The 20,813-nt window shown below is 41.1% G+C and overlaps 1 protein-coding gene across 1 annotated transcript; it reads left to right on the forward strand.

Annotated features, from left to right (window-relative positions):
* The first annotated feature begins 4,291 nt into the window (after positions 1 to 4,291).
* On the forward strand, positions 4,292 to 20,119 carry A4GNT (alpha-1,4-N-acetylglucosaminyltransferase). The gene is made up of 3 exons (XM_019437549.2): positions 4,292 to 4,489; positions 10,921 to 11,399; positions 18,918 to 20,119. Exons 2-3 carry the CDS (start codon positions 10,989 to 10,991, stop codon positions 19,530 to 19,532), a joined length of 1,026 nt encoding a protein of 341 aa, XP_019293094.1. The 5' UTR covers positions 4,292 to 4,489; positions 10,921 to 10,988; the 3' UTR covers positions 19,533 to 20,119.
* Positions 20,120 to 20,813: the final 694 nt, after the last annotated feature.

Consider the following 20,813-nt stretch of genomic DNA (forward strand, 5'->3'; position numbering starts at 1 on the left):
CTGATTTGTTTAAAAATAATCAAAAAGGAGCATTCCAAACATAAAGATAAGGAAAAGAAAAAAAAAACCCTCCCTGGTTCCCATAAGATTAAAGTCATACAGCCCTGCATATGCTAGAAGGTTAGAATATGGTCTGCAACTTTCTGAAATGTCTTTTGTCTAATGATTTGTAACTTTTTAATGTAGAAGATGTACATGATCCTGTCCCAAATGTGCCTGTGCCAGAGCACTATCTTCTTTGTGAAGATTGTATATCCTGGGCAGCTGTCCTAACTTGGGCTCAAATAAAACTCTTTCTCTTCTTTTAGAAATTCTTTTTTTTTTTTAATTTTTTTTAACGTTTATTTATTTTTGAGACAGAGAGAGACAAAGCATGAACGGGGGAGGGTCGGAGAGAGGGAGATACAGAATCTGAAACAGGCTTCAGGCTCTGAGCTGTCAGCACAGAGCCCGACGCGGGGCTCAAACTCACGGACCGCGAGATCATGACCTGAGCAGAAGTCGGCTGCTTAACCGACTGAGCCACCCAGGCGCCCCTCTTCTTTTAGAAATTCTAAAAGGTTTGTTCAATTTGCATCAACATTTTTTGGCGTAGTCAGCAGGATATCAGAGCAACCCTTGTGAGATCACCTGGAGGTCCCCTGGAACTTGGCCCTCTACCAGCACGGGCCCTTTGTGCCTCTCCAAGTTCTCAGCACCTCGCATGTGTATTGGGTGAGTTATGGTATCCGGACCTCAGCAACTGGAGTTAATGGTACTGAATTTTATTTGAGCTGTTTGTTTGAGATGTTGAGCTAATGTTGTCCAGGCAGGAGTAACCTAGAGGGGTCAGAGTCAATGGGTTGGTTATTTTAATTTGGCAGTATGCTACTTGATGTTATTAATATAAGGCTTGAGTAAATTTTTCTGGCTAGAAATATGAGAGACTGAATCACTCAGCTCCAAAGAGAAGGGAACCCTTGCTTTTTCAGGCCAAATGGTGCTTTCAGGTGGTTGCAAGCCTAGCAGAAGTGTCTGATGACCCTTCTATGTACAACATGCATGGAGCCTCTACTGGCAAGTGCTTACTTAAAATATGGAAAATTTTAACTAAGGATAACCTGAGTCTCAGATGGCCCAAATGGGATTCTTTGGACATGTCTGAATTAGTTTTTTTGGGCACACAGTTAGAGAAAGCCGGTTGGAAGACTAAACAACCAGATGCTAGAAAGCCATTTGGTTCAATCAGGGAAGCCCCCAATTTTTTGAGGAATCAATGATCATAGAGGTACTCTGGGCTTCATTAGGTTTAGTTATTGCTGCTGCTTTGGGTATATTTGGACAAAACTGGCTGTGTTCTAATTGGCAAATGGAAAATGACTAATTAATGCCACCTTGTGATTAGATTTGTTTTATAAAAGAGGACTAAGAAACTTAGTTTTCACTGGAGACTGAAGGTTTTAAGAATTAAAATTCTGATAAATGTGATAGAGACTTGAAAATGATACAAAAGTAACTCTGAATGTAGGAAAATGAGAAATTTATAAGAAAGGTATAAGGAATGAGGATACATTTTTGTTGAGGGAAAAAAAGTAATTTTGCTCTGAAATGAGGCTGGTTATTTAGAGGGGAAACTTAGGACAAATCAAAATGAAAAAAAGAAAATTATAAAAGGTTTGTGAAGGAGAATCTTCGGAAAAGAATTTTACATGTGGTCAGGACCACATGGAATGAATGAATTTTAAAAGTACACTAGCATAAACAAATAAATACATAAATAAATAAATACATACTAGTACAAGATTGGAATTTGTTTTTTCTCTCTGTTAAAAAGACTAAGTTTTCTTGGATTGGTGGCCTGTTCTTGATAAGAAATTATCAGCAAAGTTTTTCTCTTTATCTGCCCAGAAAAAACAAAGTTCTATGTTCTGTCTTCATTAGTTTTTTTTAATTTTTGACTAAGAAATTTAAAACTTCTCAATATTAAAAGAGCTAAATTTTGATAACAACTGTGTAATCTGTATTTGCTTTTAGAATCTCTTATGGCCACTTATGTTAAACAGATTAATTAAGGTTTAAGTTTTGTAATGATCTCTAATGCTGTTTAAGAAAATGCTTTAGAACCTTCTGAGGTTTTTAACAAACTTTCCCCCAAATACAAATTCTAAATGAAGTCTTTTTGACTAGTTAGGCTTATTTGGTTTGTTAAGTTACATGGGAAGTATTGTCAAACAAATGATGATAAACTGTCTTAGGTTATATCATGTGGGTAAATGCTGTTGCATTATATAAAATTCCTAAAGTTAAAAAAAAATTTGTTTATGTTTTTATTTTATTTTTGAGAGAGAGACAGAGTGTGAGCTGGGGAGGGGCAGAGAGAGAGGGAAATGGAATCTGAAGCAGGCTCCAGGCTCTGAGCTGTCAGTGTAGAGCCGGATGCGGGGCTTGAACTCAGACTGAGATCATGACCTGAGCTGAAGTTGGATGCCCAACCGACTAAGCCACCTAAAATTCCTAAAGTTTTACTATATCCTGGTATAATGTCATCATTTGATATTTTACTGATTTAAATGTTGTGTGTCACAAAAATAACCACATTTCCTTGTCAACTACATTTTAGGGCATGTTGTCAGACTTTTAACCATGGCCATTTTTTGAGTCTTTTGTCATTGCAGTTATGCTCTTGCAAATGTGTTTTAGCTTCAAGGAGATTCACAAAAAGGACTTTTGATGAGCACAGGATTCCGATATCTTTAAGATCATAAAACTAAACTGGGTAAGAATTTTCAGAACTAATGGAAAAACTGCATTCAGACAGAACAAGAATTAATAACATGAGACAAAGTGAATTGAAAAAGATGATTATAGTTTTTATGACTCTTGTTTAAAATACTCTCTAATGTTCTCTAATGTTTGCTCTTCCAGATTTAGGAAAACCTTTTCTCTTAAGATCTATGGCTTAATAGAATTTGATAAAATATTCCTTTGTAAGCAAATAGAAACATTTATCTTTTCTCCCTATCTGAACCCTCCAGAATTCAGAAACTCTAAATGAGTATTCTTTCTCACTTGGCAATTATAGTCATTTACATACATCCAATGAGAATCTGTTTTCCTTGTAACAGGACACCACTGAAAACATTGGCTACAGTACCAAGTCTTTAACTAGAATGTCATATTTGAGAGACACCTGCATAGATTCAGATATGACCAGACAGGTTTAAGGAACTAAGATTAACTTTATGAAGCCAGTAAAGTCCCTTGGAAATGTTAGCCTGATACCCTGGTTATAGAGTTCCCAAGAGCCTTACCAGGTAAGTAAAGAATATCACTTCAGGTGCAGGAACCTCAGGATATTTTGGGGACTGCAGGAGAAGAGAAATTCACCCAAATCTACAGGTATTGCAGGTGAGTCTGATGGCAAGTATTTGGCTGGGCTTCTGGCCTTAAGAGGCTATTAAAAGTTAAAAGTGCTGCAGCCGCTCTGGAAAACAGTGTGGAAGTTCCTCAAAAAATTAAAAATAGATCTACCCTGTGACCCAGCAATAGCACTGCTAGGAATTTACCCAAGGGATACAGGAGTGCTGATGCATAGGGGCACTTGCACCCCAATTTTATGGCAGCACTTTCAACAATAGCCAAATTATGGGAAGAGTCTAAATGTCCATCAATTGACGAATGGATAAAGAAGATGTGGTTTACATACACAATGGAATACTACTGGGCAATGAGAAAGAATGAAATCTGGCCCTTTGTAGCAATGTGGATGGAACTGGAGAGTGTTATGCTAAGTGAAATAAGTCATACAGAGAAAGACAGATACCATTTGTCTTCACTCTTATGTGGATCCTGAGAAACTTAACAGAAGACCATGGGGGAGGGGAAGGGGGAAAAAGAAGTTACAGAGAGGGAGGGAGGCAAACCATAAGAGACTTAAATACTGAGAACAAACTGAGGGTGGATGGAGGGTGGGGGAGAGGGGAAAGTGGGTGATGGGCATTGAGGAGGCACCTGTTGGGATGAGCCCTGGGTGTTGTATGGAAACCAATCTGACAGTAAATTATATTTAATATAGAAAAATAAAAGTTCAATGTGAAATTCCTTATAAAAACTTTGAGCAAAGCACATTTTTAAAAACAGATGGTCAATCACTATTCTTGCTATGTTTATGAAAATAAATAGGACAAATTTGTTAAAAAATGGACTTATTTTACAAATGAATTAATTTTAATTTTGCTACCTTCGACAGAAATGAGGGTGCTTTTAGGGACAAAAATTAAGTTTCAACAACACACCTTTCATAGATGTTAGATTCTAGTTCTGAATCTGAATGTTTGTTTGCCTATAAAATCAGGCTGGATCCTGAATTCTTCTGGTTTCCTCAAGTGCCTGGCTATGACTCTCCAAATGAAGGTTTCCAGTTTTCTCCCATTCTCTTGACCTGGAATCACTGAGAACTAAAACTGCCCCTTTTTCTGAAGCCCTGCAGACTGAAACTAGACAACTTGAGGTAAACTTCAGAGAAATTTCTTTCTTTCCTTTTTATTTTATACATTTTTTATTGTTTATTTATATTTGAGAGAGAGAGGGGGGAGCGGGAGCAGTAGAGAGAGACGGAGACAGAATCTGAAGCAGGCTCCAGGCTCCCAGCTGTCAGCACAGAGCCTGATGCAGGGCTTGAACCCATGAGCCGTGAGATCATGACCTGAGTGGAAGTTGGATGCTTAACCAACTGAGCCACCCAGGCGCCCCCAGAGAAATTTCTACAATAGCTCATGTGTAGATGCTCTTCATGCCTGTTGCTCTATGGGCCACTCAAAAGAATGAATTATTATTTTCTTGTTTTTTTCCCCCAATATATGAAATTTATTGTCAAATTGGTTTCCATACAACACCCAGTGCTCATCCCAAAAGGTGTTCTCCTCAAAACCCATCACCCACCCTCCCCTTCCCCCCACCCCCCATCAACCCTCAGTTTGTTCTCAGTTTTTAAGTCTCTTATACTTTGGCTCTCTCTCACTCTAACCTCTTTTTTTTTTTTCCTTCCCCTCCCCCATGGGTTTCTGTTAAGTTTCTCAGTATCCACATAACAGTGAAACCATATGGTATCTGTCTTTCTCTGTATGACATATTTCACTTAGCATAACACTCTCCAGTTCCATCCACGTTGCTACAAAGGGCCATATTTCATTCTTTCTCATCGCCACGTAGTACTCCATTGTGTATATAAACCATAATTTCTTTATCCATTCATCAGTTGATGGACATTTCGGCTCTTACCATAATTTGGCTATTGTTGAGAGTGCTGCTATAAACATTGGGGTACAAGTGCCCCTATGCATCAGTACTCCTGTATCCCTTGGATAAATTCCTAGCAGTGCTACTGCTGGGTCATAGGGTAGATCTATTTTTAATTTTTTGAGGAACCTCCACACTGTTTTCCAGAGTGGCTTCCCCAATTTGCATTCCCACCAACAGTGTAAGAGGGTTCCCATTTCTCCACATCCTCTCCAGCATCTATAGTCTCCTGATTTGTTCATTTTGGCCACTCTGACTGGCGTGAGGTGATATCTGAGTGTGGTTTTGATTTGTATTTCCCTGATGAGGAGCGACATTGAGCATCTTTTCATGTGCCTGTTGGCCATCTGGATGTCTTCTTTAGAGAAGTGTCTATTCATGTTTTCTTCCCATTTCTTCACTGGATTATTTGTTTTTTGGGTGTGGAGTTTAGTGAGCTCTTTATAGATTTTGGATACTAGCCCTTTGTCTGATATGTCATTTGCAAATATCTTTTTCCATTCCGTTGGTTGCCTTTTAGTTTTGTTGGTTGTTTCCTTTGCTGTGCAGAAGCTTTTTATCTTCATGAGGTCCCAGTAGTTCATTTTTGCTTTTAATTCCCTTGCCTTTGGGGATGCGTCAAGTAAGAAATTGCTACGGCTGAGGTCAGAGAGGTCTTTTCCTGCTTTCACCTCTAAGGTTTTGATGGTTTCCTGTCCCACATTCAGGTCCTTTATCCATTTTGAGTTTATTTTTGTGAATGGTGTGAGAAAGTGGTCTAGTTTCAACCTTCTGCATATTGCTGTCCAGTTCTCCCAGCACCATTTGTTAAAGAGACTGTCTTTTTTCCATTGGATATTCTTTCCTGCTTTGTCAAAGATTAGTTGGCCATACTTTTGTGAGTCTAGTTCTGGGGTTTCTATTCTATTCCATTGGTCTATGTGTCTGTTTTTGTGCCAATACCATGCTGTCTTGATGATCACAGCTTTGTAGTGGAGGCTAAAGTCTGGGATTGTGATGCCTCCTGCTTTGGTCTTCTTCTTCAAAATTACTTTGGCTATTCGGGGCCTTTTGTGGTTCCATATGAATTTTAGGATTGCTTGTTCTAGTTTCGAGAAGAATGCTGGTGCAATTTTGATTGGGATTGCATTGAATGTGTAGATAGCTTTGGGTAGTATTGACATTTTGACAATATTTATTCTTCCGATCCATGAGCATGGAATGTTTTTCCATTCCTTATATCTTCTTCAATTTCCTTCATAAGCTTTCTATAGTTTTCAGCATACAGATCTTTTACATCTTTGGTTAGATTTATCCCTAGGTATTTTATGCTTCTTGGTGCAATTGTGAATGGGATCAGTTTCTTTATTTGTCTTTCTGTTGCTTCATTATTAGTGTATAAGAATGCAACTGATTTCTGTACATTGATTTTGTATCCTGCAACTTTGCTAAATTCATGCATCAGTTGTAGCAGACTTTGGTGGAGTCTATCAGATTTTCCATGTATAATATCATCTGCAAAAGTGTCATCTGCAAAAAGTGAAAGCTTAACTTCATCTTTGCCGATTTTGATGCCTTTGATTTCCTTTTGTTGTCTGATTGTTGATGCTAGCACTTCCAACACTATGTTAAACAACAGCGGTGAGAGTGGACATCCCTGTCATGTTCCTGATCTCAGGGAAAAAGCTCTCAGTTTTTCCCCATTGAGGATGATGTTAGCTGTGGGCTTTTCATAAATGGCTTTTATGATGTTTAAGTATGTTCCTTCTATCCCGACTTTCTCGAGGGTTTTTATTAAGAAAGGATGCTGAATTTTGTCAAATGCTTTTTCTGCATCGATTGACAGGATCATATGGTTCTTATCTTTTCTTTTATTAATGTGATGTATCACGTTGATGGATTTGTGAATGTTGAGCCAGCCCTGCAGCCCAGGAATGAATCCCACTTGATCATGGTGAATAATTCTTTTTATATGCTGTTGAATTCGATTTGCTAGTATCTTATTGAGAATTTTTGCATCCATATTCATCAGGGATATTGGCCTTTTTTTACTGGGTCTCTGTCTGGTTTAGGAATCAAAGTAATACTGGCTTCATAGAATGAGTCTGGAAGTTTTCCTTCCCTTTCTATTTTTTGGAATAGCTTGAGAAGGATAGGTATTATCTCTGCTTTAAACGTCTGGTAGAACTCCCCTGGGAAGCCATCTGGTCTTGGACTTTTATTTGTTGGGAGATTTTTGATAACTGACTCAATTTCTTCACTGGTTATGGGTCTGTTCAAGCTTCCTATTTCCTCCTGATTGAGTTTTGGATGTGTGTGGGTGTTTAGGAATTTGTCCATTTCTTCCAGGTTGTCCAGTTTGTTGGCATATAATTGTTCATAATATTCCCTGATAATTGCTTGTATCTCTGAGGGATTGGTTGTAATAATTCCATTTTCATTCATGATTTTATCTATTTGGGTCATCTCCCTTTTCTTTTTGAGAAGCATGGCTAGAGGTTTGTCAATTTTGTTTATTTTTTCAAAAAACCAACTCTTGTTTTCATTGATCTGCTCTACAGTTTTTTTAGATTCTATATTGTTTATTTCTGCTCTGATCTTTATTATTTCTCTTCTTCTGCTGGGTTTAGGCTGTCTTTGCTGTTCTGCTTCTATTTCCTTTAGGTGTGCTGTTAGATTTTGTAGTTGGGATTTTTCTTGTTTCTTGAGATAGGCCTAGATTGCAATGTATTTTCCTCTCAGGACTGCCTTTGCTGCATCCCAAAGCGTTTGGATTGTTGTATTTTCATTTTCGTTTGTTTCCATACATTTTTAAATTTCTTCTCTAATTGCCTGGTTGACCCATTCATACTTTAGTAGGGTGTTCCTTAACCTCCATGCTTTTGGAGGTTTTCCAGACTTTTTCCTATGGTTGATTTCAAGCTTCATAGGATTGTGGTCTGAAAGTATGCATGGTATTATCTCAATTTTTGTATACTTATGAAGGGCTGTTTTGTGACCCAGTATGTGATCTATCTTGGAGAATGTTCCATGTGCACTCGAGAAGAAAGTATATTCTGTTGCTTTGGGATGCAGAGTTCTAAATATATCTGTCAAGTCCATCTGATCCAATGTATCATTCAGGGCCCTTGTTTCTTTATTGACCGTGTGTCTAGATGATCTATCCATTTCTGTAAGTGGAGTGTTAAAGTTCCCTGCAATTACCACATTCTTATCAATAAGGTTGCTTATGTTTGTGAGTAATTGTTTTCTATATTTGGGGGCTCCCGTATTCAGCGCATAGACATTTATAATTGTTAGCTCTTCCTGATGGATAGACCCTGTAATTATTATATAATGCCCTTCCTCATCTCTTGTTACAATCTTTAATTTAAAGTCTAGTTTGTCTGATACAAGTATGGCTACTCTAGCTTTCTTTTGACTTCCAGTAGCATGATAAATAGTACTCCATCCCCTCAATTTCAATCTGAAGGTGTCCTCAGGTCTAAAATGAATCTATTGTAGACAGCAAATAGATGGGTCTTGTTTTTTTATCCATTCTGATACTCTATGTCTTTTGGTTGGCACATTTAGTCCATTTACATTCAGTGTTATTATAGAAAGATACGGGTTCAGAGTCACTGTGATGTCCGTAGGTTTCATGCTTGTAGCGATGTCTCTGGTACTTTGTCTCACAGGATCCCCCTTAGGATCTCTTGTAGGGCTGGTTTAGTGGTGATGAATTCCTTCAGTTTTTGTTTGTTTGGGAAGACCTTTATCTCTCCTTCTATTCGAAATGACAGACTTGTTGGATAAAGGATTCTCGACTGCATATTTTTTCTGTTCATCACATTGAAGATTTCCTGCCATTGCTTTCTGGCCTGCCAAGTTTCAGTAGAGAGATTGGTCACGAGTCTTATCGGTCTCCCTTCATATGTTAGAGCACGTTTATCCCTAGCTGCTTGCAGAATTTTCTCTTTATCCTTGTATTTTTCCAGTTTCACTATGATATGTCGTGCAGAAGATCGATTCAAGTTACGTCTGAAGGGAGTTCTCTGTGCCTCTTGGATTTCAGTGCCCTTTTCCTTCCCCAGATCAGGGAAGTTCTCAGCTATTATTTCTTCAAGTATACCTTCAGCACCTTTCCCTCTCTCTTCCTCCTCTGGAATACCAATTATGCGTAGATTATTTCTCTTTAGTGCATCACTTAGTTCTCTAATTTTCCCCTCATACTCCTGGATTTTTTTTATCTCTCTTTTTCTCAGCTTCCTCTTTTTCCATAATTTTATCTTCTAGTTCACCTATTCTCTCCTCTGCGTCTTCAATCTGAGCCGTGGTTGTCTCCATTTTATTTTGCAGTTCATTTATAGCATTTTTTAGCTCCTCCTGACTGTTCCTTAGTCCCTTGATCTCTGTAGCAATAGATTCTCTGCTGTCTTCTATACTGTTTTCAAGCCCAGCGATTAATTCTATGACTATTATTCTAAATTCACTTTCTGTTATATTGTTTAAATCCTTTTTGATCAGTTCGTTAGCTGTCGTTATTTCCTGGAAGTTTTTTTGAGGGGAATTCTTCCGTTTGGTCATTTTGGATAGTCCTTGGAGTGGTGCGGAACTGCAAGGCACTTCCCCTGTGCTGTCTTGAATAACTTGCGTTGGTGGGCGGGGCTGCAGTCAGACCTCATGTCTGCCCCCAGCCTACCGCTGGGGCCACAGTCAGACTGGTGTGTACCTTCTCTTCCCCTCTCCTAGGGGCGGGTTTCACTGTGGGGTGGCGTGGCCCGTCTGGGCTACTTGCACACTGCCAGGCTCGTGGTGCTGGGATCTGGCATATTAGCTGGGGTGAATTGGCAAAGTGCACAGGGGCGGGAGGGGCAGGCTCAGCTCGCTTTTCCTTCGGTGATCCACTTTGGGAGGGGCCCTGCAGCACCGGGAGGGAGTCAGACCCGCCGCCGGAGGGATGGATCCGCAGAAGCACAGTGTTGGGTGTTTGCGTGGTGCAAGCAAGTTCCTTGGCAGGAACTGGTTCCCTTTGGGATTTGGCCGGGGGATGGGTGAGGAAGATGGCGCTGGCGAGCACCTTTGTTCCCCGCCAAGCTGAGCTCTGTCGTCTAGGCCTCAACAACTCTCTCTCCCGTTGCCCTCCAGCCTTCCCACTCTCCGAGCAGAGCTGTTAACTTATAACTTTCCAGATGTTAAGTCCTGCTTGCTGTCAGAACACACTCCGTCCGGCCCCTCTGCTTTTGCCAGCCAGACTCGGGGGCTCTGCTTGGCTGGCGGGCTGCCCCTCCCCCCCACGGCTCCCTCCCGCCGGTCTGTGTAGCGCGCACCGCCTCTCCGTCCTTCCTACCCTCTTCTGTGGACCTCTCGTCTACGCTTGGCTCCAGAGAATCTGTTCTGCTAGTCTTCTGGCGGTTTTCTGGGTTATTTAGGCAGGTGTAGGTGGAATGTAAGTGATCAGCAGGGCGGTGAGCTCAGCGTCCTCCTACGCCGCCATCTTCCCACCTGTATTTACCTTATTTCCTGTTTCGAATCGTCCTCAAATTCCTCCGATAAACCCTAATGACTGCATTTTTCTCGTTAATATTATTGTACCTGATTTGATCATATTTCATTGAGGATTTAAACAATCAAAACTTAGAAGTGATATTCATGCATCATTTTCTTATGTGCTCTCTTGATCAGGTTTGGAGAATGTATTTTTGTAATTAGCCGTGTTGATTTAAAGGAGCAGGTGGGAGAGAGGAGTAGACATGCTGAAGGAGCTCCAGTTCTTCCTGTCGGCCGTCCTGCTGCTTGCCTGTGTCTTCTTCTACCAACTCAGCCTGAAGTCCAGCTGTCTCTTCTCTTGCCTTCCTCCTCAAAAGGCCCAGCAAGACCTGGAAGCCCTCCTGGGCCATGGGCATGGCATTGTGTTCATAGAGACCTCAGAGAGAATGGAGCCAACGCCTCTGGTCTCTTGTGCTGTGGAATCTGCTGCCAAGACTTACCCAGAGAAGCCCGTGGTGTTCTTCATGAAGGGTCTCAACACCACCACACGGCTGCCCTCAAACTCCACTTATCCAGCCTTTTCCCTCCTCTCAGCCATAGACAATGTTTTCCTCTTCCCTTTGGATATGAAAAGGCTGTTTGAAGACACACCATTGCGTTCATGGTACACTCATGTAAGTGTTCAGAGAATCTTAGAATGTCAGTGTTGGGAGGTACCACAAAAAATGAGTCCAATCTCCTCATATTTTGAATAGGTAAACTGAGCATAAGGACTCAGTGTCAGAGATGGGACCAGAACCCAGACCCTGGTCTTCTTTGTACAGGGTTGAGTCCTGATTCAAACAAGCAGGAGAGACTTCAGTTAGCTTTATCTCTAGCCTGGTGTCTTTTGCTTCCAGCCTTATTTCTTAGGAACTATGCTTCTCTTGAGACCATTCTTAATGAATGAGTTTTGGTAACTTTTATGGGAGTATAATCACTTATTTTTCACTTATTTAAACCCATCTGTGTTAAACTGTTTTTTTGCATTTGAATGGGAAATGAGGCAATATTTATTTATTTATTTATTTATTTATTTATTTATTTATTTTCAGATATAAGTATTCACTCTTTATTTGGAATCTAGATTATATAACATATTTACAAATTGCTCATCACAGGCCCAAGTTAAAAAGGTCGAGGCTGAAGAAGACACCCATCAGGGCCACACAGACTACATAAGAGGACTGAAGCTGGCTAAAATTGGTCAGTCTATATCCCCATAGAATTAGGCATTTTTAAAATAAGGTATCCAAACTAAACAACAAAATAAAAACCAACACTAATTTAAAGCTTCTTGATTTTTTTCTTTAAAGTCTCGTGATCTTTTTTTTTTTTTTTTAATATATGAAATTTACTGTCAAATTGGTTTCCATACAACACCCAGTGCTCATCCCAAAAGGTGCCCTCCTCAATACCCATCACCCACCCTGCCCTCCCTCCCACCCCCCATCAACCCTCAGTTTGTTCTCAGTTTTTAACAGTCTCTAATGCTTTGGCTCTCTCCCACTCTAACCTCTTTTTTTTTTTTTTTCCTTCCCCTCCCCCATGGGTTTCTGTTATGTTTCTCAGGATCCACATAACAATGAAACCATATGGTATCTGTCTTTCTCTGTATGGCTTATTTCACTTAGCATCACACTCTCCAGTTCCATCCATGTTGCTACAAAAGGCCATATTTCATTTTTTCTCATTGCCACGTAGTATTCCATTGTGTATATAAACCACAATTTCTTTATCCATTCATCAGTTGATGGACATTTAGGCTCTTTCCATAATTTGGCTATTGTTGAGAGTGCCGCTATAAACATTGGGGTACAGGTGCCCCTATGCATCAGTACTCCTGTATCCCTTGGATAAATTCCTAGCAGTGCTATTGCTGGGTCATAGGGTAGGTCTATTTTTAATTTTCTGAGGAACCTCCACACTGCCTTCCAGAGCGGCTGCACCAATTTGCATTCCCACCAACAGTGCAAGAGGGTTCCTGTTTCTCCACATCCTCTCCAGCATCTATAGTCTCCTGATTTCTTCATTTTGGCCACTCTGACTGGCGTGAGGTGGTATCTGAGTGTGGTTTTGATTTGTATTTCCCTGATAAGGAGCGACGTTGAACATCTTTTCATGTGCCTGTTGGCCATCCGGATGTCTTCTTTAGAGAAGTGTCTATTCATGTTTTCTGCCCGAAATGAGGCAATATTTAACTTGAAGATGATGTAAATAGTGAACTCATGAAAAATCAGATGGGGTGCTGCTATATGAGATTGGGTTATATTGAGATACAACCAAGACATGCCAGGAGCTCTTGGGAATTTTTTAATCTTCATCTTAGCAACATAGTATAATAAGGAAATAACATTCCAATTAAATATTTCTCTCACAGAGGACCCACAATCAGATAATGCTTAAGGAAATTATAGTACAACCACTCAATGATTCCACTATGCAGGCTTTAGCCGTGACATCTTATGAAGACTACAACACAATATGGAATAAATACACTTGTATTAGAATGTAATTGTAATGATTTACCTATGTACCACCGTTCCCCCCAACCACATGGAAGAAAAAATCCTGAAGAAAATACACAACACACAGTAATAATAGGTGTGTTAGTGTGATTGGATTGGGGGAGTGCATTTAGTGATGAGAATAAGTTAATTTTATAAATACAATTATTATTATTATTATTTTTTAATATATGAAATTTACTGTCAAATTGGTTTCCATACAACACCCAATGCTCATCCCAACAGGTGCCCTCCTCAGTGCCCATCACCCACCCTCCCCTCCCTCCCACCCCCCATCAGCCCTCAGTTTGTTCTCAGTTTTTAAGAGTCTCTTATGCTTTGGCTCTCTCCCACTCTAACCTCTCTCTCTCTCTTTTTTTTTTTTCCTTCCCCTCCCCCATGGGTTCCTGTTAAGTTTCTCAGGATCCACATAAGAGTGAACACATATGGTATCTGTCTTTCTCTGTATAGCTTTAATTATTTTAAAAACAAAAAAGTAATTTAAAAGTTGGCATCAAAATTATACCATTTGCTTATCCTGTAAAGTCCTTTCTAAGTTCTAATCATAGGCTAGACCAAATGTCAGATGGTAAATACTTTGTAAAGGGGACAGACGGTGAATACTTAAGGCTTTGCAGGCCAAGAGGCAATATTGAGGCCATTATGGCGGTACTTGTGTTAGTTTCCTATGGCTGCTGTATCAAATGACCACAAACTTGGTGACCTAAACCAACAGAGATTTGTTCTTTTTTGGTGATGGAGGCCAAAAGTGCCAAATCCATTTCACCGAATGGAAATCAGGTGCTGGCAGGGCCCCAGTTCCCAAGGAAGCTCTTAGGAAAAACCCTTCCAGTGGAGATCTGCACATGTCCTTTTCCTCTGTGTGTGTGAACTTTCCCTCTACATTTTCTTTCTTTCTTTCTTTCTTTCTTTCTTTCTTTCTTTCTTTCTTTCTTTCACCACTTTAGTGACGAATGACTGACATATAAAAGCTGGACATATGTAATGTGCACAACTTGGTGAGTTTAAGATGTGGCTGTTTTTTTGTTTTGTTTTGTTTTCTTAATTTTTTTATTTTTACATCTGTCTTTAAAGGATACTTGTGATAGCGTTTAGGGCCCAAATCAGGACAACCCAGGATAATCTCCCCATCTCAAGATCCTTTATGTGATCACATCTGCAAAGACCCTTTTCTCAAATGCGTTAACATTAACAGGTTCTGGGATGTAGGACCTGGGGTTTTTGAGTGGCCATTATTCAGTCCACTACAGTATTTATATATAAAAAATGAAAACTCCTGTCATGCCCTGCCTCATTCACCTGGGGACTGAGTGTGTGCTTTCCTGGGTGGAGGACACATTTGAGCCTACTTACTGTCATCTGGAGACATTTACTGGACTAAGCAACAGGCATGTGGGGGAAGTGGCCAGTTTTACTTTTGGCTCCATGTGACTTCCATAACCAGGGTGCCCATCTCTTGTCCTGAAGAGCCTGCAAGTCTCAAATTAAGACTCATCAGGAGGCGATGAATCAGCTCATCAGACTGAGATTTTACCGGCAGCTGCCAGCACAGGGGTCCCAACAAATAGTTGATGACAAGCGCAGGCCCCTCGGAAGAAGCAGGACAGGCCACAGGCTGGGAAGGCAGGCCGTGGCAGCAGAGAGAGTCCCTGGAGGGGACATGCTGGCTAGGTCCCTGTCCCTCTCAGGGCTAGCCTGCTAGAGGGTGTTCCAGGAGATCTAAACAAGAACAGCAGTCTGTTGGCCTACTTTCCCCACAGCTGGGCTAGACTAACATTACCTAAACTGTGTTACGCTCCTTACACAAATAAATTTCTACTCAAATTGTTTTGGAAGGTGAGATGCTGCATTATACACTGTAAAAAAATTTTTCCCTCACGGACTAATCACGTACATGAAGAGATTAAAGCCTCTGTACTTCTGAACTAAAGAAACAGTAATTTGATTCAACCAGAATCTTCCAAACTTATTTGAGCATGAACACCTCTTTCAGTAGGACATAAATGTTTTCTTAGAGCTGATGTTTCATAGAGCACAGCCTGGGTCTTCTGAGCTGTACCTCAATTTTACAAGGTTGAATTTTAGGAACAAGGTGGGCCCTGGGACACAGAACCCTTAAGTGTCTGCCCCATCTGAGCCCGCAGGGTACTGCACTAAGCCATGCATCTGCAGTGATCACACCATGATAATTTTGGGGTGCTGGTCTGTGGCATGTTCTGCTCCATTGGGGATGACCTAATGTGCCATCACTTGCTGGTTTGCTGCACTGATTTGACAACTGTAGCCTTTAAAGATGTCTGGGGTTGCGTACTGTGGGGTAGGAAGGGGATGAGCAGTCAGAATCCTAATCCCCTTCCTGGAGCTCACCCCTGTGGGAGCTTTTGTGTTTTAGGTAGATTTAGTCCAATGCCCACAAAAAGGCAGGCTTCTTCCTCCTGTGATTTCATGTGGCTTTTGATATCCTATGTATCTGTTCACTAACACTCACCAATTTACCAAATAATCAATTTTACTTATTTTTACCAAAACCTTATTTTTTTTTTTGAATGAGTGGATCTCTGGAGCCAGACTGGCTGGGTTCAAATTCAGCCTCTGCGTCTCTCACCTTGGACAAATTACTGAATTTCTTGTTTCTTTTATCTCTTAACTTGAAAAATGGGAATAATCATAATATCAGTCTTTGAGCATTTGTGTAGATTATAAAGAGCTTGGAACAGTTTTTGATAAATTTTGGCTGTTATTATTTATGAGGTTTTCAGCAATTGTATACAATTTTGTGATGTTAACAATTTGTGTAAAGATTCCTGCAAAGTATTAATTGTCTTGCCTTCATTTGGCTTTATAGCAATGATTTTTTTTAATTAAAATTTTTTTTTTTGTTTAATGTTTATTTTTGAGAGAGAGAGAGGGAGACAGAGTGTGAGTGGGGAAGGGACAGAGAGAGAGAGGGAGACACAGAATCTGAAGCAGGCTCCAGGCTCTGAGCTGTCAGCACAGAGCTGGATGCGGGGCTCAAACTCATGAACTGTGAGATCATGACCTGAGCCAAAGTCAGATGCTTAACCAAATGAGCCACCCAGGTGCCCCTATAGCAGAGTTTTTTTTTTTAAGTGTTTTTTTTTTTTTAATGTTTATTTATTTTTGAGAGAGAGAGAGAGAGAGAGTATGAGTGGGGTGGGGCAGACACACACACACACACACACACACACACACACACACAGAATCTGAAGCAGGCTCTAGGCTCTGAGCTGTCAGCACAGAGCCTGACTCGGGGCTCAAACTCACCAACTGTGAGATCATGACCTGAGTCGAAGTTGGATGCTTAACCAATGAGCAATCCAGGTGCCTCCCTTTAGCAGAGTTTTAAAGAATGTTTATTAAAAAATAAATAAGTAGATAAATAAATAAATAATAAATAAATAAATAATGTTTATTTTGTCAGGGCACCTGGGTGACTCAGTTAAGCATCTGACTCCTGTTTTCGGCTCAGGTCATGATCTCCTGGTTCATGCCCACGTTGGGCTCTGTCCTGACAGTGTAGTGCGAAGCCTGCTTGAGATTCTCTCTCCCTCTCTCTGTGCCCCTTACCCAGGCACACTCTCTCCCTCTCTTTCTAAATAAATAAATAAACTTAAAAAAAAATGAATGTTTACCTTGTCAAATGCCAAATGTTTATGTTCAATCTTTCTTTACTTTTAATTCATTTATTGGGGCGCCTGGGTGGCTTAGTCAGTTGAGCGTCTGACTTTAGCTTAGGTCATGATCTGATGGTTCATTGGTTTGAGCCCCACATGGTGCTCACTGCTGTCAGCGTGGAGCCCACTTTAGATCCTCTGTCCCCCCCTCTCTCTCTGCCCTTCCCTTGCTAGTGTTTCTCTTTCTCTCTCAAAATTGATTTAAAAAAATTATTTATTTATTTATTTATTTATTTATTTATTTATTTATTTATTTAAGTAGGCTCCATGCCCTGTGTGGAGCCCAGCGTGGGGCTTGAACTCACAACCCTGAGATGAAGACTTGAGCTGAGATCAAGTGTTAGGGTCGTCCAGTTGTCTCTATTTCAATCTTTTAATCAATATGTTTCAATCCAGAAAAATCTATTTTGTTTTCTCTATTCAAACTTTTAGCATTCCATTTGAGAAGGTTGCTGTCTATAGTGATTAGTTTTTATTGCCATTTATAATGATTGTTTTTTATTCTTTTTAGAGTCACTTTCTGCTTTGCTCCCTTTTTTAGCATTTGCAGTCATCCTCGACTCCTCTCTCCCCCTCCACATCCAATCCATCCACACCCTGACCCTCTTCATCTTTACCGTGTGCCTAGGATCTGACCATTTCATCTGCCCTCCTAACCTGCCTCTGTGTTTCTGCCCTTGCTGCCTCCCAAGCCCTGCCCCTGTCTGTTTTCCACAGAGGACCCTTTCAAGACTGAGTCAGGTCACATCACTCCTTTCTTCTAAACCTTCAAGTAATTTCAGTCTTCAGATAACTCCAGTCTACGTGATCCATCCTCCCTCTCCACCCACCCCTCTCTGCTCTCATCTCCTACCTGTCCTTCACTGCCCTGCTTTGGCCACACTACTCTGTTCTCTGTTTCTGCACACAGTGATTGTATTCCTACCTCAGGGCCCTTGAGCTTGCTGAAACCCAAGGTAAGATAGTGTTCCACCCTGCTCCTTTCATATCCTCTTCACCCAGCTGTTTTTCCTTCATAGTCCTTGTGAACACCTAACATATTATATATTGATTTATTTATCGTCTATCTCCTCCAGGTAGGGATTTTTTGTCTGTCTGTTCATTGCTCTCTCCCTAGCAGCTATAACAGAGCTTGGCACATTGAAAGTAGGCCCTCAATGGGGTGCCTGGGTGGCTCAATCGGTTAAGTGTCTGACTTCGGCCCAGGTCATGATCTCACACTTCGTGGGCCTGAGCCCCACGTCGGGCTCTGTGCTGACAGCTCAGAGCCTGGAGCCTGCTTCCAATTTTGGCTCTCTCTCTCTCTCTGCCCCTCCCCCACTTGTGCTCTCTCTCTGGCTCTCAAAAATAACTAAATGTTAAAAAAAATTTTTTTTAAAGGAAATAAGGGCCTCAATGAATATCATTAAAGGAAATAATTAGTGAAAGAAGGCATGCATGCATTTTAAGATTCTTTTACCAATTTCTCAAGAAGCATACATATTGATCTATTCTATAGTTTCCTAGTTTACTTTTTCTTTATTAGTTTTTAGCATTTCTAGGACTCAAAAAATTCCTGCTTCACAGTTTCATATTTGTGGTTAAACTACACCCTGCTGAAAATGGCTCATATGGTTTATTGTGAAATCCCTTCAGGGTTTCTTCTTTACCATTCTACTGCTTTAATTAAAAACAAACAAAAACCAAATTCATGAATTCTTTAAAAGCTTGCAAAGTCTTCCCATTGACACTGGTTGCTGTAAACTTTTCACTTACAGGCAAATTTTGGGGTGGAGGTAAGTTTGGTCAATTTGTAAAATTGGGCTTTTGTAAGCAGATTTTCGAGAAGCTGGCTTGCTTCCTTGTCCTCAGCTACCGTGGGCTGGCCTCACGTTGTGACACCCTTCCTTTTTCTCCTGCTGCTGTGGCTGATTTGCACGTGTTCCTGCAGATCAATGCCAGTGTGGAGAGCAACTGGCTCCACGTCAGCTCAGATGCGTCCCGCCTGGCCATCATCTGGAAATATGGCGGCATCTACATGGACACCGATGTCATCTCCATCCGGCCCATCCCTGAGGAGAACTTTCTGGCTGCACAGTCTTCTCAGTACTCTAGTAATGGGGTGTTTGGATTCCTCCCCCACCACCCCTTCCTGTGGGAGTGCATGGAAAACTTTGTCGAACACTACAATTCAGACATTTGGGGCAACCAGGGTCCCAGTTTGATGACGAGGATGTTGAGACTGTGGTGCAAACTTAGAGACTTCCAGGAGGTGAGTGATTTCAGGTGTTTGAACCTGTCCTTCCTACACCCTCAGAGATTTTACCCCATCTCCTATCCAGAGTGGAGGCGCTACTATGAAGTCTGGGACAAAGACCTGAGCTTCAATGACTCCTACGCCCTGCATCTGTGGAACTACATGAACAACGAAGGAAGGACTGTGGTTAGAGGGAGCAACACGCTGGTGGAAAATCTCTGCCGTAAGCACTGTCCCAGGACTTACAGGGACCTGATTCAAAGCCCAGAGGGATCAGTGACTGGGGAGGTGGGTCCAGGTAACAAATAGAGCCCACACTGGCTCTATGTTATAGAACTGGTTCCTGGAGTGCCAGCGTGCAGTTCATGTCCACGTTCCCCAGGGGTGGAGGGGTTTACTCACGTATCGCTTAAGCTCAGCTTTCTCTGTCTATAATACAAAAATCCCAAAGACCATTGGTGTATAAAATATAAAAGCTTATTTCTCTCTCATGTAAAAGAAGTCTGAAGGCAGGCGATTCAGAGGCAGGGGTGTGGTCACTGTGGTCACTGGGGACCCAGGTTTCTTGCATCTCTCTTGTTTGTTATCCTTAGCGTCCATAGCCCCTGGTCTATATGGCTGCTTGGTATCCAGCCCATTATGTCTGCATTTCAGGCAGCAGGATGAAGGAAGGAGGAACGTACCCCTCCTTTATTTTATGAAAACTTCCTATAAGTACTGTGTAACACTTGCCTTTACATCTCACTCACTCACTGCAAGAGATGCTGAAAAATTTAAGGAGGAAGAGAAGAAAATGGGTGTTAGGAGAGGCAGCTAACAGTTTTGCTACCTGTTAAATTTACTTCTGTTAGATTAATTTCAGCAGAATGGACCAGGGACAAAGAGTCTTGATTTCTGATCTTGGGCCAAAGAGTCTTGATATCCTGACTTTGATATTCATTAGTGAATTCAGTCAATGAATATTAACCAAGCCCCTTCTGTGTGCCAAGCACTGATTTAGTTGCCGAAAATACTGCTGGATCAAGCAGACATGGTTCTGTCTTAGTCAGTTTGGGCTGCAGTAACAAAGTACCACTGACTGGGTGGTTTATAAACAACAGAAATTTATTTTTCACAGTTCTGGAGGCTGGTAGTCCAAGATTAGGGTGCCAGAACAGTCAGGTTCTAGTAAGGATCTTCTTCTGGTGGCAGAGGGCACTTTAACTGTAGAATTCTCGTATAGGGGAAGAGGTCAAGGGAGCTCTCTGGGGTCCTTTTTATAGAGAAACTAATCCCACTCATGAGGGCTTCACCCTCATGACCTAATTACCTCCCAAAGGCCCCACTTTCTAATATTATCACATTGAGGGTTAGGATTTCAACATATGAATGTTTTTTAACATTTATTCATTTTTGAGAGAGAGAGAGAGAGAGAGACAGAGAGAGAGAGAGACAGAGAAAGAGACAGAGAGAGAATGAGTGGGGGAGGGAGACACATAATCTGAAGCAAGCTCCAGGCTTTGAGCTGTCAGCACAGAGCCCAACATTGGGCTCAAACCCACGAAGCGGAAGATCAGGACCTGAGCTGAAGTCGGATGCTTAACCAACTGA

This window comes from Panthera pardus, unplaced genomic scaffold (genome assembly GCF_024362965.1).
Source record: "Panthera pardus isolate Hobbes unplaced genomic scaffold, ASM2436296v1 HiC_scaffold_16, whole genome shotgun sequence".
Classification (NCBI taxonomy): Eukaryota; Metazoa; Chordata; class Mammalia; order Carnivora; family Felidae; genus Panthera; species Panthera pardus.

Bases quoted from the DNA above. Each gene is read 5' to 3' on its own strand.
- A4GNT (XM_019437549.2), top strand. From the start codon at position 10,989: ATGCTGAAGGAGCTCCAGTTCTTCCTGTCGGCCGTCCTGCTGCTTGCC. The intron at 11,400-18,917 runs GTAAGTGTTCAG...GTGTTCCTGCAG, and splicing joins TGCGTTCATGGTACACTCAT to ATCAATGCCAGTGTGGAGAG.